Source organism: Danio aesculapii, chromosome 13 (genome assembly GCF_903798145.1).
Source record: "Danio aesculapii chromosome 13, fDanAes4.1, whole genome shotgun sequence".
NCBI classification, from domain to species: domain Eukaryota; kingdom Metazoa; phylum Chordata; class Actinopteri; order Cypriniformes; family Danionidae; genus Danio; species Danio aesculapii.
Window position 1 is genome coordinate 18,390,587 of NC_079447.1, and position 17,577 is coordinate 18,408,163.

Below are 17,577 nucleotides of genomic sequence, written 5' to 3' on the forward strand. Positions count from 1 at the left end.
AAAGATTTGGAACTACTTGAGGTTGAGTAATTAGCTAACTTTACTAACTATTAAAAAGAAGTACATTTGTATTTGTTTATAATGGAAAAAAGTCATGGTTAAGAGATTAACACAAATTTCTAATCAGCCAATCATCATTTAGGTAGTAGACATGGTCAAGATGATCTGCTGCAGATCAAACCGAGCGTCAGATTGGGGAAGAAAGGTGATTTAAGTGACTTTGAACATGGCATGGTTGTTGGTGCCAGATGGGCTGGTATGAGTATTTTATAAACTGCTGATCTACTGGTAATTTCACGCACAACCATTTCTAGGGTTTACAGAGAATGGTCTAAAAAAAGAGAAAATATCCAGTGAGCGGCATTTCTGTAAGCGCAAATGCCATGTTGATGCCAGAGGTCAGAGGTCAATGGTCAGACTGGTTCAAGCTGATAGAAAGGCAACAGTAACCCGAATCTGATTTTTCCCCCTCATGTGGCTCAGTGACAGTGTGAACAGCCCAAACCGCATGGAATCTAATCTTTTCAGGTCAGATCTGTGCCACTTTCATATGTAGTCTTAAATCAGACACAGATCTGATGTTTTGCAATGCGACCGCAGTGTGAACGGTTATGTCGGATTTCATGTGACTTTTACATAATCTTCGAGCGATATGCGTCATCATTCTGTGCTGCAAACATCATCTGCTCCTCAGCAGCATAGTAGAATAGCATTGATATATACACTAGATATCGCACACGGACCCTGAGCATGCGTCAATAGCGCCGCCACATTTGTACAGTGCTCCCAGCACAAATGTCATTCAACCGCACTAGTCAGTGTGCCAACGTGAAGATGCTGGACTTTAGCGCTGCTTACGGGTGTAGTAACGAGCAAACAAAGCACAAAGGCAGAATATTTTATAGGTAAGATTTAGTTTTTTACGTTTTTATATGTTATGAACGTTTGTGCTAAACAGGTAATGTTATTGATAACAATACAGTCACTTACTGCACTGACCATAAGGCAAAGTAGCACCAACTCGCACTAAATACTGGGCGTATGCTAGTTTTGTTGAATAAATATGTATGACAACGAGATGCTGCGGTGCAAGAAACTTGTATTACTGTCAGCTAAGTGAGCGAGTCGTTCATAACAGAGATTGATTCACAAACGAATCGCTCCCACCGTCAGTATAAGAAGTGACATGGACTAGATCAAATCTTACAGGAGGGAGGATAATACATTTACACACAAACACACACTCTTTGTCAGCAATGCCTGTGCGGTCACTGATCCATCAGTGTAGAAATTATAATTATCCTATTTTTAAAAAATTGCGTACTGACCACCGGGAAAACTCCCGATCATAGATATATGTGTATATCTCTGGCTCTGGATGACTACAGTCCTCCACTGCAGCTTCGTCCAGCATTTATTTCAAAGGAGCGCTACACTGTACTAAAATGGCGGCTCTATCGACGCATTCCTCCCAATAGATAACAACAGGGCAGGCGACATCTAATGTAAATATCTATGGTAGAATAACACACAAGGTGATTACTGTACCACAGAAAGTTGGTTGTTCATGTTGAAAAAGATTTTGGAGGCAAAACTGGTGCTTGCTAACTAATCTGGAGAGCGTCGTGGGTGTTGCGGATAGGGGATCCGTGTGCAAAGGAGGGAGAACTTTCCCTCCGAGACAAAAAAAGGCAGCTGCTCGAGCACCCAAACCCCCCTTCTGCATGTATCTGCTGTTTATAACGAAGTAAAATTAAATAACTCTGCAAACGGAGATAAACCAACTCCGCCTTCACAGTTCAGTCTGCGGCTGCTCATTAACCCTTTATGAGTACACTACACCGCTGGTCAGAGCACCATTCGCTGCGCTTGTAATAAACCACAAATAATCTGTGTTTTCAATCACAAGAGACTTATTTTAGGTCCCAAATGCAGAAACACACATTAGTGGTAGCAGAACAACCCTTTACAGTTCATGAAATACACCACGGTTGTCTGTGAAAAGAGTAATAATCACGTAAGCATGATCTGATAACGTGCTTACTTCATACAGTATACACATTGTGTGCATAATTAGACATTTTGTGCTGCCGTATCTGTACTTTTGCGCATGTGGGTCAGTTTAGGAACAGGATCTGTTCACACTGCAAATCTGATATTGGCCACATTTATAAGGGCAGAGTGAACAGCCATGCAAAAAAAATCGGATCTGAGAAAAAATCTGATTTGAGCACTAAGCTTCGCAGTGTGAACGTAGCCATAATGTCAGACTGGACGACAATAAAGATGCACCAAACACGGAGGAAACTCTCCCTGAGTTTGACGTCATCTTCCCGCAACACTTTCACTATTCCGTGTTCTGAAATGATTCCTCACAGCAAACACAAACAATCTGTAGCGGCAATTTTGCACACGGTGTGTCTCAATAATGAAACCAGGAAGAAAAAAAACAGTTTTGACATTTCCCCGTGGTCATTTGAATTGTCGCATGAATTGCATCATCAAATTCGGAGCTCCTATTGGTTCTTGGATTCACGCTCATCGCAGCTGTTGTCATACTGCAGGAAAGTCTCTGAAATCTTCTGACACTGCCAGAACTTCATCGGAGGGAAAATCTGATCGCAACTGCCATGAAACAGCGGTCTGTGAACATGTACAAACCAATGATCAAAGACCACAGATTTTATCCTAGGATTTAAGGAATCTTTCAGGATTTCCCAAATTTGTCTCAGATGACAAATCTCACAGTGTGAGCAGGCCTTTAGTTTTCTTGTCTCATCTGTTTCTCTGCTTTGCTTAGAACACATCCGATTGGCCACTTCCAGTTTATTTCTTGTTCCTGATTGGCCTACAGTGTTTTAAAAGCCATGACACAACTTTCTTGGCAGCCATCTTGTTTTGGTCACTTGCTTTGTGTTTGTTGAAACAGTTGTATTTTGTATAGTATAGAGTTCTTGAATGTTAAAGTTGTGACTAGAGATTTGTGAGTACTGTTTGTTTTGTGTTTGTAGTTTGCTCCACTGGCTTACCTACTGAAAAAAAACCCAGCTTAAACCAGCCTAGGCTGGTTGGCTGGTTTTAGCTGGTCAACCAGCCTGGTTTTAGAGGGGTTTTGGCCATTTCCAAGCTGGTTTCCAGCCATTTCCAGCCTGGTCTTAGCTGGTCAGGCTGGAAAATGATATGATTTTTGGATTGTCCCTTAAATATGGTTGCCTGTTTTGTAAATAGTGTGTATATATATATATATATATATATATATATATATATATATATATATATATATACTGTATATATATATATATATATATATATATATATATATATATATATATATATATATATATATATATTGGGATAGTAAGGAGTTTGACTTCATTTTATTTGTGGACCAAAATCTCTGAGGAATGTTTCCAGTACCTTGTTGAATCTATGCCATGGAGGATTAAAGTGGTTCTGATGGCAAAAGGGGGACCAACACTGTACTAGTAAGGTGTACCTAATAAAGTGACCGGTGAGTGTATAACATAAATAAATTTGGTATTTGACTAGATTATGTAACAAAAGTGAATTTTGCCTTTAACAGCCATATAGTATGTTAATAGGCTACATATTAAGGTCATTTATAAGGGACTATGCCTGCATTAGAATGCTTTAAGTAAGCATTATACATACAGGCACCATAGAGAGCATTACCAAATATACTATTAAAAATATGTAATATCAAATCTAAATGATTAATTATATTGCATAAATAATAAATGATTTATGAAATACATTTCTAGAACTAGTAAACAAAATCCCTCTGAATCTTACTGTTGAATAATTTAACTGAACCTACACTTTTCAAGAAAAAACTAGCTTAACTAAATATCTAAAATAAAACATTGTTTCCTGACACAAGTTCAAATTTCCTTCATATATTTAATGATATCTACATTGTAAAAATCCACAGTAGACTGCTTGGGGAGATGCTGAAGATCAGAAAGCATCATTCTAAGAGGAAAGGGGCTGGCGCTTTAATCAAAGAGCTCTTAGCATATTCTAGTAGGTGCTACAGCCAATTGCAGCCCTGGTGAGTTCTGATTGGCTGGGCTGTGGGGGATGTCTGACTTCCATCGGTAAGGGGTTACTCTCTCTCCGCTCCATCCGTTCATTCAGCCCCCACAGTCAGCAAAACACACGTCAGAGAGCACAGGTCCACGGCAAGCAAATCCTGCAGAGCAGCGCTGTGTATGTGTGTTCATGTGTGTGTGTGCGTCAGGAGGAGGAGGAGAGAGAGAGACAGAGACAGCATGGACTAGATGCTTCTAAACCACTGCAGGAGCACTAAATCTGGGACTGTCACTGGAGGAGGAAGAGAGAAGACATTCAAAGAAGGACGTTTATCTTGCACTACAGTTACAGTATGGAGACTCATCTCTGCTGTCCGCCAGTGGATCAAACTAGAAGCAAAGGAAACAAAAGTCAGCCGCCGTATTGACTTTTAACAGGACGGAGAACATATTTCCCTGACAGTTTGCTCTGAGAAGGTGACGATTAGGAGTGGATTTTGTTTCTTCTTTCTTTTCTTGTCTCTTCTCCTGTTTCGGTTAATCGCTTTGCTTTTGGGGGCTCTCCAAAAGTCGTCACTTCTCTCAGACCCTTCCTTCCCTTCACAGCATCTTCTCTGCATGCTTTTCCACTGCTCTGCAGGTGAACACACTCATGGTGGATGCCAAGGGAAGGAACATGAAATGTCTGACGTTCTTGTTGATGCTTCCAGAGTCAGTTAAGAGCAGGTCCAGTAAAGGTTCCAAAAAGGGGAGTCCCAGCAGCTCGTCCAAGCTGCCCCCAGTGTGCTATGAGATCATCACTTTGAAGACCAAGAAGAAGAAGAAGATGGCAGCGGAGATCTTTCCTACTAAGAAGCCGGCGTCGGCCACCACGGTGCAACAGTACCAGCAGCAGAACTTGAACAATAATAACACTATCCAGTGCTGCAACTGGCAGGGTCTCTACTCCACCATCAGGGAGAGGTAGGTCAAGTATAAATGTGTGAAACTCAGAGAGGGAGGCAAGCGAAGGGACTAATTAGAAGTCTGTGCAGAGAACCTCTGATGACAAACAGAACATTTTTGTTTGTTTGTTTTTTTTTCATGATTCAGTAGTCCAAATGTGTGAGGCTACGATGAAGATCTGAATGCACTTTTTTTTTAAAGAAGTATTATTTTAAAGCTTACAAGATTACAAAACATTAATTAGCTTTACTGATTTAAGAGCTATTATGCACTGTTTCTGGTGAATTTGAAATCAATTATACTGGTAATGTTAGCTCTTTTCATAGAAGGTCAGTTGAGATTGCATCAAAAAACACAATGTTTTACTTCTCAAATAATAGTGGGGACTTGTGGAGTGTTGCTGTCATTAAACTTGAATTAAAAAAATCTATAATATCTATCCATCTCTCTCTCTCTCTCTCTCTCTCTCTCTCCTCTCTCTCTCCTCTCTCTCTCTCTATATATATATATATATATATATATATAATATATATATATATATATATATATATATATATATATATATATATATATATATATATATATATATATATGAATTATTTGCTCCCCTTTCAATTTTTTGTCTTTTTTAAATATTTCCCAAATGATGTTTAACAGAGCAGGAAAATTTTCACAGTATGTCTGATAATATTTTTTCTTCAGGAGAAAGTTTTACTTGTTTTATTTTGGCTAGAATAAAAGCAGTTTTTCATTTTTAAAAAACATTTTAAGGTCAAAATTATTAGCCCTTTTAAGCTATATATTTTTTCGATCTACAGAACAAACCATCGGTATACAATAACTTGCCTAATTACCCTAACCTGCCCAGTTAACCAAATTAAGTCATTTAGCTAAATTCTAGTGTCTTGAAAAATATCCATTAAAATATTATTTACTGTCATCACAGCAAAGATAAAATGAATCAGTTATAATAAATGAGTTATTAAAACTATTATGTTCAGAGATGTGTTGAAAAAATCTTCTCTCCGTTAAACAAAAATTAGTGAAAAAATTTAATTGTATTATCTTCAATTTCTAAATATGTTTGGTGTCTAAAATATTATTTTAATTAATAAATCTGTTTAATAAATCTGTTTTGTTTAAATGCACCAAAATACATTGCCAATATTCACTGAGAAATGGATCAAAATATTTGTTTTCAAAATGGGGTGTAGTCATATATGCTGAGCACTGTATATAAGACCTTAATTCAGTTAAACTTTTCTAAATTGTATTCATCTTCTGAAGAAAATTCTAATATAATAATTCCTTAATAAAAGTAAAATAATGGTATCAGACTTTTTGATTTTGAAAAATACGAGAATGAAATATTTAGTGGAATATGAAATATTTAATATACAGAATATTTAATATACAGTTATTGCCATTTTCTGCAAATGGATGCTCAAAAAAATTATTTCAAAGATACATTATTAATAGTAAATGAAACAACTGAACATTTTACTCAAAACACATTGTAAATAAGAAGCCATAGTGGTTTTGAAGTCATCACATTTGATTTTTCCAAAACTTCACATGGATACATATTCATATATAAACTGTGATTAAACTGACAATTCAGCAGGTTCACGTTTGGGTGTTGAATCTCATTTCTAAAATGTTATTTAACAACTCTGAATGAATGTCTCTGAAACAGTTTGAGAGCATTCTCCAGTGGTAAATTGTCCAGTTGTGTAGTTGTTAGTCTCTGTTCCGCCCTGAATGCATTGTTCCAGAGGAGGCAAAAGAAAGGAACAAGTTTTGTTTTATATGCAGGGCTTTGCTCTCTTTCAAAGGGTAATATTTATTTTGTCGTCATGGGAAAGCCCCATGCCGGCCAAAACAAATGTGCGCTCTCAGACCTGGCTTTGTAGTCACTCTGGAACAGCGCTCCTTGTTTACCGACTGCTCCTATGTGGCCAGGACCCCAATAATACTCGAGGAAGATCCTATTGTGGACTCCCGTTTGACAGGGGCCAAAGATTTTCCTGAGAAACAACCATTTGACAAGCAAACAGCTGAAGTACAGAATTCTAATGAATGTCTATTTCCAAAATGCTTTATTCCAATCCAAAATTAGTGCATTAGAATCATCTTGTATAAAATCAACTAGCAATGGCTATCAGTTTTTTTAAATCAAAAAATCATTGCCCAACTCTTCTCTTGCAGAAATTCTGTGATGTTCAATAATGAACTGATGGCTGACGTTCACTTTGTTGTTGGTCAGTCTGGAGGGACTCAGAAGCTCCCGGGACACAAGGTAAGATCACCCATTCTACACAGTCAGAGAACAAGGCAAGGACTTTACAATGTGCTTTATTGCTGTTGCTTAGCTGAATTCTTTCTGTTGTTTTCAGTCTAGCCGGCCATGTGCCTTTTTGAGACGCTCTTCAATTATTGATGTAAAGCAGGCTCAGGTCTTTTGACAGAGAAACCTCTGTCTTTTGCTCATTTTCATGCTGGATTTGTGCTCTATTAGAAAAGCATGTTCTAATATGTAAATACAGCTCTTTTATTTGTACACACTGTGAATGTTTCTCCCAAATGCTTTTGCTTTCTCTGTATAAACTGCTTAATTAGGGCTTGGTAAAATGAATCATCATAGACTTTGACCACACAAAACACATTCAACCCATCTATGTTTTGAAAAAATTATCCCCTATAGTATATTGGTGGAATATTAAGACAAGCTCAGGCAACAAGGTTGGATTTTAGAGAGAATTTTAGACTGTAATACATTAATTAAATTGTTTAAATTAATTGTTTACAGTTTTACAACTTTATTCATTTGCTCTATAAAAAAAAAACAATAAATTGTGATATTTTACTCCATTAAGATCCTTAATTCTAAAGGTAATGCATCAATAAAAACAACATTTACTAGAATTTATTGTCAAAACACTTTACAAATGCATTCAGAATCAATGTTTGTTCAGGTTTTTTTTTTCTTTTTCACATGACTTCTGGAAAATTCCCACTTGCTCTTGTTTTAAACGTTTCATAGGGACTATTGGATTGGCATTATTATATATGGCATTGTTATTTGTTTTAACCTCTGCCCAATTTTGACTGCACCGAAACTCCATTTAAACTGGTTCTTGTTTTGCTCTCAGACTTTATTTAAAAAGACAGGGTTAATCTGGTGCCTACAATTCAGGCATGACTCATCTTTTATCCATTTAAGAGGGCAGAATTGAAAGCTGCGTTCAGCTGATATGTGATGCTTTATAAAGCACACTTAGGCAAGGGCATTGTATTGCTTTGCTGCATGGCCACAGCCAATATTGCAATGGCCCATGAAGAGTTATTACAGAGCACCTTTTTATGATGTCCATTTGGCTGGCGTTCAGATATGCATTATCATTTTTATTTGAGAAGGTTATGTTTGCTTCTAGCAAAGGCTTCCTTGCATTCGAGTGCTTTGCAAAATTACTCTTGCCATTTATTTGGTGCTCCTCTTAGTTACAATTTATTTGCTTATGTGTTTTTCACATGAGAGACCCTGAGGGAGAAGGTCAGACCTTTACTGATGCAGCTTTAAAAAGGCTGAAATTAAGTCCGCTCTCTGCAAAAGATGCTAAAATGAATTGTAAATATTCACTTTGCTCATGTTATATAATGTATCTGCATTGCTGTGTTGGCCTCTGATTTCATCATTAGCTACGTGCACCCATTAGCATCAGCGAGATAACTTTTAGCTTTCACAGCATTGTGAAACACTCATTGCTTCAGAGGAGAAAGCAAATGCCATTCAAATGAATGGCACTCACGTGTCTTGTAAACCCAGGGGGAAATTACAGCTGTAATTAAGCATCGGTCTTTGTGGGTGAAATTTTGCGTGTGCTTCATGCTCAAATGACTCCAGGGGAATGGGATCAAGCCGAAATTTAAAACAGCCAAGCGTTACCTTTACAATGCAATCGAGTCCGAAAAAAAGAAACCCTGAAGGGCAACTTGTAAGAAATTAAAGATTGCTAGCTGTGCCTTTCTGATTCAGGTTTATAATACAGAATGTGTCATTGTATGGGTTGTGTGTAATTTAGAGTTTATTACATGAAACCACCTGGAAGGCTCCTTTGAGAAGTGTGAGCAGAATAATCAGGTTTTTTGTTGAAGACATAAAACTCCTTTAGTGTGAGGTCACAATGGGTCATTTTTGGAGAAGTGAAGGCTGAAAAATCGCTTGAAACCTTTTGTATCTATGCCAAAAAATGTGTCCTTCAATACCAAGCTGATATGATGGGATTGCATGTTTTTGATGTTTAAACTCATTACTGGTAATGTGTAAATTATTTTGAATCAAGTGTCGGCTCTTGCGTCTTATGCTAATTCATGAAAAGTGAATGCAAGTGGATATAAGTTCTACAAGAATTTCCTACATTTTTTGGCCATAGCATAGTACTATTTAAGGTTTTCCTGACAGGAGCAGTTTTCAAGAATATTTAATGAGTTACATATTCATACTCTGAAGTGCAGTATTAAAAAAAAATTAATAAAAATAAAAAAAACTTAAAAATTGCAAGAGAACTTTCAAATCTGTCGTTTCTACTGCATCTTTACAATGTCACAAACTAATTTAAGTCTCCCCCAAAAGTTTTGTCATCCACAAATACATAAGAGGACAGCATAATTCAGTTCCCTGAAAATCTTTGAAATCATAAAATGGCTAGTCCAGAGCCCTGATCTAAACTTGATTTAATATGGAAAATCCCTGGGGACAGAGTTATGGAAAGTAAAACAATATAGTCACTAGACTGGATTACAGCAAAGCATTGTGAGAAACTAATAAAATAAGAGTTGTAAACTTTCTTCATGCTACAATCAAGAGCTATTCTCTAAATTTGATCCCTTTTCATAAAATAATCAACAAGATTTCACAGCAATTCGTAACCTTTTGATTTAGTGGCTAATACATATATATTTGTATGATCTCATACGTACAATTTAGTATAATTTGCTTATCCCTTATCGACGGTTGGGTTTAGGGATGGGGGATAAGCAAAGGGTTGAGTGCCAAATCTCATTTTTAAAATCATACATATTCATTTGCCTGAATATGAATTAGCCACTAAACTGACAAAACTTAAGTGGTTAAGTTTCTTTGTGAGATCAGGCTGAAATAACGGGGTTTGTGCTTTGTGTGTGCCTTGTTATTTTGTTAAACAGTTGTACTAGCATTGTATAACCACAACAAAATTTCTTTCAGTGTTTTGATCAATAAAGGTTAAATTATGAACAAAATCAAGAGTTCTGATTTTGATGCCCTCTGTACATATATTTTTTTCTCATTAGTATGTCCTTGCTGTGGGAAGCTCTGTTTTCCATGCCATGTTCTATGGAGAGTTGGCGGAAGACACGGATGAGATTCGTATCCCTGATGTGGAACCTCCAGCTTTTCTGGCTATGCTGAAGTAAGACTGCTTTAGTAATTGTTTCTTGTCTGTCAGGGCTGTGCTAGCCAGCACTTTCCTCATCTGCCTGGTAAAACCATTATTATCTTCCTATACGGATTATTTAGTTATTATTGTTTTCAATTAAGCACAGGAGTGAAGAAAATTGTTCTCTCTGATCTAAGTAGCCCTCTTTGGACTTCATCCAGAGGGTTAATCGACTACACCGACATGTAATTTCTTTACAGCCGACGGTTCAAGACCATTAAAAGCGATATGGCCTTTGGAAGAAGTCTTTTCTGATTGAAATTGACTGCAATTAGCTTCATTTGAATACACTGAAGATACCAAATAGCTTAATTTGACGTTTTAATGTCATTTTGAATGGAGTACTCGTTTCAAAAAAAGCTGTCCAGCATGACTTTATAGGGCAATTTAAATAAAAAGGTGTGCTACTTGTAGCACATGGCATTTCAACTCAAAAATATCAGCTTCGTATTTATGAAGCACACACACAGTTCATTTTCAGTAGGTGGGACTGTACTGTGTGTTTCCGCTGCTGTCTGATTTGCATCATGCAAATAAATCAGATGCTAATAGTGTGTAGTGGGCACAATTAATTCTCAGCTAGTTTCCCCATATTTCTGCAAAACAAATAACAAAACATTATTAAATTAAACCAGCAAAAAGCTTGACCAGCTAGTCTTGCAGAAAAGACTTAAGCAAAAAATAGTGTACAATTGCTGTACAGTACATAATATTATCTGTTTCCATCCAAAAATGTGAATTAACTTTATGCGCAAAACTGGAATATTGCATAAAAGACGTACGAATAAAGCAGCGTTTTCATCCAATGAGTCAAGAGAACAAAATCATCACTTCCTGATTAACTGCTGCCAAATATCAACAGTAAAAACTGAATTTACTGTGATAGGAGAAGCTGCGTGAATCTTTTCTTTATTTAATAAATGACTTGCACCTCAGAAGACAATGCCGACATGCAACGAATGCATGGTGGTGTTTGAAGGCATAAGGTATGGAGCACAGACGCACGCTCTTGACAGTTCTGGAGGTCATTAATAATATAACACTAATACTAAAACGGTTAAGGTGTTTTAGAATGACCAAAATAACATTTCAGATGTTTTACAATGTGCTCAGCCTGCTGCTTTGTCCATTCATTAACATTTTTATCATCACATGATCTCTTAAAATCACATGACTTTTTTTAATGCGTATACTGGAATTTGTTCTTGGAAATTGTTAAAAGTGTTTGCATTGTATTTCATGTGCATCTTTTCTTATCGAATAAAAAGTTCATTCAACTCAGTTATGCGCATATGTTTTAATGCGCATTTTCAAAACTTATCTGCATCTTGGCGTTTCCATCAACCAATTTTTTATGCGCATATCTAAAATAGATGGATGGAAACGTAGCTATTGTTTCAAACTAAAATAGATACGTTTCTTTTCGGCTTTTTTGTTGGCGCATTACAAAAAGCTAAAAACAACAATCATTAAACCTTGTCAAAACATGCTTTTATTAAGTGTAGATGTTACAATGCAAAAAACCTGATACTCGTGATTAAAAATTCTTTTAGACAAAACTAAACTCACTTTTATTGCCGCTCACTGCATATTTCACTTTGAAATCATGCAAGAAACAAAGTAAAACCTTTTGAAGTTTTTCCCGGTCACCCCGGGTTGAGGTCTCTAGTTTATTCCCAAAGTATTTTATGTGTATCACAGTGAACCCTGAACACAAATGTTGAATAGACCTCTGACTTAGACCAGAAAAAAATAAATAATAAAGTGAGCTTAGCTTGTTCGCCTCTCTTAGGGCTTAGGACCATGACAGAAGATCTGATAGATCTCGGCTCGTGCTTACCCATCTCTCTTGAGACTCCTTCTCTGTTCTCCATTCTCTCTGCTCTTGCACTCGTTCATCTCTCACTCCCTTCATCTCTTGAGAGAGATTCTTGTTCTCTCTCCCTCCCGAATCTTTCATCCCTCCTCCCCCACCCTCATAAAAAAGCATAAATGCTATCTTTTGCTTTATATGCCTCGTTTCGGATCACCCCTTATAGAATATCACACCGCATCTATAGAAGTTATTGCCTGTAGCCTACTATAGCATACGATTTGCAGTACATCTGCACAATGCATCAAAGTACAGATCAATTCATCCATTCCCAAGGACACAATCACAGTTCTACAAAGTTACGACCACTGTCAGAATAGTGTTATTTTGATATCAAGAGGAATTGCAAAATGTAGTATTTCCATTTCCAACACAGCTTTCCTATGACTGGTGTGGACCAAAAACACATGCTGGTTTGCATCATAAAATAGTAGCTTCTAGCTGGGCCTGTAATAGCAGGCTCTGATGCGTCCATTTTAAATGACTCTGGCGGATGATGTACTACATGGCTAACCCAGATTTTCTTCTGCTTCTCAGGTACATTTACTGTGACGAAATTGACTTAAGTGCCGACACCGTATTGGCAACTTTATACGCAGCCAAAAAGTACATAGTCCCACACCTGGCACGGGCTTGCGTCAACTTCTTGGAAACAAGTCTGAGTGCCAAAAACGCATGTATTCTTTTATCTCAAAGCTGTCTGTTTGAAGAACCAGACCTGACACAACGCTGCTGGGAAGTCATTGACGCTCAGGCGGAGCTGGCGCTTAAATCAGATGGCTTTTGTGACATTGACTCTCAGACCTTGGAGAGCATTCTCAGACGGGAGACGCTGAACGCGAAGGAGATTGTTGTGTTTGAAGCAGCACTAAGCTGGGCCGATGCCGAATGCCAACGGAGGGAGATGAACATTTCTATTGACAACAAACGCAAGGTGTTGGGTCAGTCCATATACCTAATACGTATCCCAACAATGGGTCTTGATGATTTCGCAAATGGTGCTGCGCAGTCAGGAGTGTTGACGTTAAACGAAACCAATGACATTTTCTTATGGTACACAGCGGCTAAGAAACCCGAACTGCAGTTTGCCAGTCAACCTCGTAAAGGATTGACGCCACAGAAGTGCCACCGCTTCCAGTCGTGCGCCTACCGCAGCAATCAGTGGCGATACCGCGGACGCTGCGACAGCATTCAGTTCGCTGTTGACAAGCGGGTGTTCATCGCTGGTTTTGGGCTTTACGGCTCAAGCTGTGGGTCAGCTGAGTACACCGCCAAAATCGAGCTCAAACGGCAAGGGGTGAATTTGGGAACCAACCTCAGCAAGTACTTTTCTGATGGATCTAGTAACACCTTCCCTGTTTGGTTTGAGTACCCAGTTCAAATCGAGCCGGACACTTTCTACACCGCCAGCGTGGTTCTGGATGGAAATGAACTGAGCTATTTTGGACAAGAGGGTATGACGGAAGTGCAGTGTGGAAAGGTGACCTTTCAGTTTCAGTGCTCTTCGGACAGTACCAACGGCACAGGTGTGCAGGGCGGCCAGATCCCAGAGCTCATTTTCTATGCCTGAGTTTCCTATGGGGAAAAAAAACTGCCCTCTTTACTAGTGTGAAATAGCTTTACAACACATACAAGATCTGTTTTTCTGTTATTTCATGGCAGAATTCAACTTTTCCAGTGCCGCCAGCTCAAGCAAACTGAGGCATAACAGGCATTACAAGGGTTTTGTTTTGAGCTCTTAGTGTTTTTGGGGGGTGGGAGAGGGGGTGGGCTGTCAAATTGTTACACTGTATTTCCTTCTTGTCTTAAAAGTGAATTAAATAATTTATTTTGTGCTCTGCATAACGCTGCACCTGTTTACAAGGACAAATTTCATTTCTGTGGGAAAGAAGTGAGCCTGGCTGTTGCTCTATATCTTCATTGATTTTTAATATTTTTAAATAATTTCATTTGGGAGGGGACATTGTGCATTGTACAGTATATATATTTAAATGTATGAACTAAATTATATATATATATATATAAATATACTATATTATCACTCCATGGCTATTTCAGCTGTTTACAATGACTACGCCATGCTAGTGAACGCTTGCACATGTATATTGTAGCAATAGTGAACAAAATATTCAGTCACGGTAACAGTCTAACTTCAGTATTTCTCCACATCACGATTCGAGGCAATCAAAATACCTAACACCAAAGTTACTGTCATCATAACTCCTTTATTTTTCTTAACAATCATTAATTTAAAGAGATAGTTGAGCCCAAAATGGAAAATTCTTCCATTTACTTACCCTTGACTTGTTTCAGATTATTTTTTTGTTCAAGATATTCTGTTGAAGAATGTTGGTAACCATTTACTTCCATGGAATTAGTTTTTCCTACTATGGATGTCAATGGTTACAGGTTTTCAACATTCTTGAAAATATCTTCTAAAAAAAAAAAAACAGGTGACTAAATGTTCAGAATTTTCATTTTTTGGTGAACTTTCCCTTTAAAATTTAGAAACATTATTTGAAGCAATCATGTTGAGGAATACAAGTTATTAAATGTCTTGACACTGTTGGCATTTGTAACACTTTTCACATTTTAATTCAGAATATTTGACTTTAGTTAAGACAGATGTCAATTTTAATTTCCTGAATGTGAAAACAAGGCAGTGTGGGACAGATGTAAAGTTCAGTAGGTTATACAGCTTTTAAGACATGACTTTCTGACATACTGTAGTATTTAATCAGACATGATATACACTACCTGACAAAAGTATTGTCGTCGATATCGGTTGTAAGAGCAACAAATAATAACTTGACTTCTAGTTGATGATTTGGAAAAGTGAAAGAAGGTAGATTTGTCCGATGAATCATCTGTTGAACTGCATCCCAATCATCACAAATACTGCACAAGACCTATTGGAACCCACGTGGACCCAAAATTCTCACAAATATCAGTCAAGTTTGGTGAAGGACTAATCATGGTTTGGGGTTACATTCAGTATGGGGGTATACGAGAGATCTGCAGAGTGGATGGCAACATCAACAACCTGAGGTATCATGACATCTGTGACATCCTATTACATTACAACCACAGGAGAGGGCAAATTCATCAGCAGCATGGCGCTCCTTCTCATACTTTAGCCTCCACATCAAAGTTCCTGAAAGCAAAGAAGATCAAGTTGCTCCAGGGATGGCCAGTCCAGTCACCAGACATGAACATTATTGAACATGTCTAGGTTAAGATGAAGGAGGAGGCATTGAAGATGAATCCAAATAATCTTGATGAATTTTGTGAGTACTGCAAGACTGCTTTCTTTGCCATTCCAGATGACTTTATTAATAAGTTATTTGAGTCATTGCAGAGATGTACGGATGCAGTCCTCCAGGCTCATGAGAGTCATACACATTATTAATTCTTTTTCCACTGCACCATGACTATATATTCTATACTGTACATTATATCCAAAGTCAGACCTTACTGTCCTAATTAAATAATTAAAAATCAAGGCATGATCATATTTTATTTTGGTAAAATAAGCGTAATCTAGAGGCCTTTTCCTTTCATATAAACCTCTTTTGATACCAAATGATCAACTAGAAGTCAAGTTATTATTTGTTGTTTTAAAAACTTGGATAGGCGACAAGATTTTTGTCAGGTAGTGTATACAGTACAATCTATTAGACTTTACATCTGATCTGTCCCATTTATTTGGTTTAAAGTCTAATATAGAGTGACGAAGGTCAGAGGAATCAACTGTACAGTGAACTGTTTCATGTTGTATTATATCCAGCAGAATGAACATCCTAAATATTGATCTTACAATAAAGTGTCTATGTTCTCTAATGGATTCCACGAAACGTTTTTGTTTTTTTTATTAACAAAGTTCAACACTAGTATGTTCAAAGTCTCTTTCACGACAGTTTTTGTGAAGTGCACTAACTAACCAAACATATACGCTACATTTAATTTATCTGAAAAAAAAACTAACAAACAAAAAACATGCAATACATATTCATATTCACCACCGCCTTGCAATATAACGTTTTGGGATATTGTGTCATCATTTCCACCCCTGTAAGTGTTGTGTTCATGGCTAATTAGCAGCATAATTAGCTGTCACCCAACAAACCCGTCTTCACGCTACTAAATGGGATGTTGTCAACTAACATTATATCACAAATTTATAAAAGCGAAATATTGCAAGCATTTTATTTTGTCTGCTTTGGGCTTTAATTACCGGCATAGTCCCCCCCTTTTTATTTTCATTAAGGTGTCAAAAGCATCAGGAGCACACACACATACAAGAAAAAGCTAATTCTATTTCCTGTGCAACATATAGTGACAGAGATAATGACGAGCAGAAGACTTTATGATTGCTCTATAAATTAATCATGACCATTTCTTGAACAAACACAGACAACTTTAATTATTTTTACTAATCTTACACAGCAACGATCAGTCCTGTGAGCAAGTCAGCATCCTATTGAATAAAATGAACTAAACACTATGCTCACAAATGCAATGCACTTTCATTTTAACTAAAACGTGTCCCATTTCTTAACTTGTGTGTGTTATTTTTTGTCTTTTTTGTTTACAAGTGAATTGATCATCACATGAGCTACTTTAATCTCTGTGCACTACTTAGAAGAGAACATTGATGGAGCTTGTTGTGCGTTTTTTGATGAACACTTCTGTGAATGTGTGTAAAAGCATATGTTTGTGTGTTACAGTACAGAGAGCCTTATGAATGTGTATGATAGTTGAACATGCAAATAAACTAAACAAGCAGTTCTATAATAACATCAAGACTGACTTCTATTTTTTTTTCTTTTTATATGTTTTAAACAACATTTTTGGTTTGCTTTGGCCTGTTTTTTTTTGCATCAAATATGTTCAGATGATCAAAATACAAATAGATAAAGATTTAATTCTTTGGATATAACATCAATACATACTGCACTGTAGATAAAGCTCATGATTATGAATTTCATCATAAATACTGTAGCTGTGGAGCAAATTTTTTATGTCCCAGTTTGATGTCCACATCAAATCAAACTTGCAAAGCATATTTAATATACACAGAAAGCATATCAAATGTAAGAGTCTACTTTAATGTAACGAATGTGAAAATATGGAAGCAAATATTCATCTCTGTAAAAAGAAATCATTAGTACATTACTTAAAAAGTTGACTTACATTAATTTAAAGAAAATAACATGTCAGGATGGGGCAA

General features: G+C 37.0%; 1 protein-coding gene across 1 annotated transcript; it reads left to right on the forward strand.

Annotated features, from left to right (window-relative positions):
* Positions 1 to 4,170: 4,170 nt before the first annotated feature.
* btbd3b (BTB (POZ) domain containing 3b) lies at positions 4,171 to 17,150 on the forward strand. Its single transcript, XM_056471505.1, has 4 exons — positions 4,171 to 5,015; positions 7,206 to 7,296; positions 10,329 to 10,447; positions 12,885 to 17,150. The coding sequence occupies exons 1-4, from the start codon at positions 4,705 to 4,707 to the stop codon at positions 13,915 to 13,917; spliced, it is 1,554 nt and encodes a 517-aa protein (XP_056327480.1). The 5' UTR covers positions 4,171 to 4,704; the 3' UTR covers positions 13,918 to 17,150.
* Positions 17,151 to 17,577: the final 427 nt, after the last annotated feature.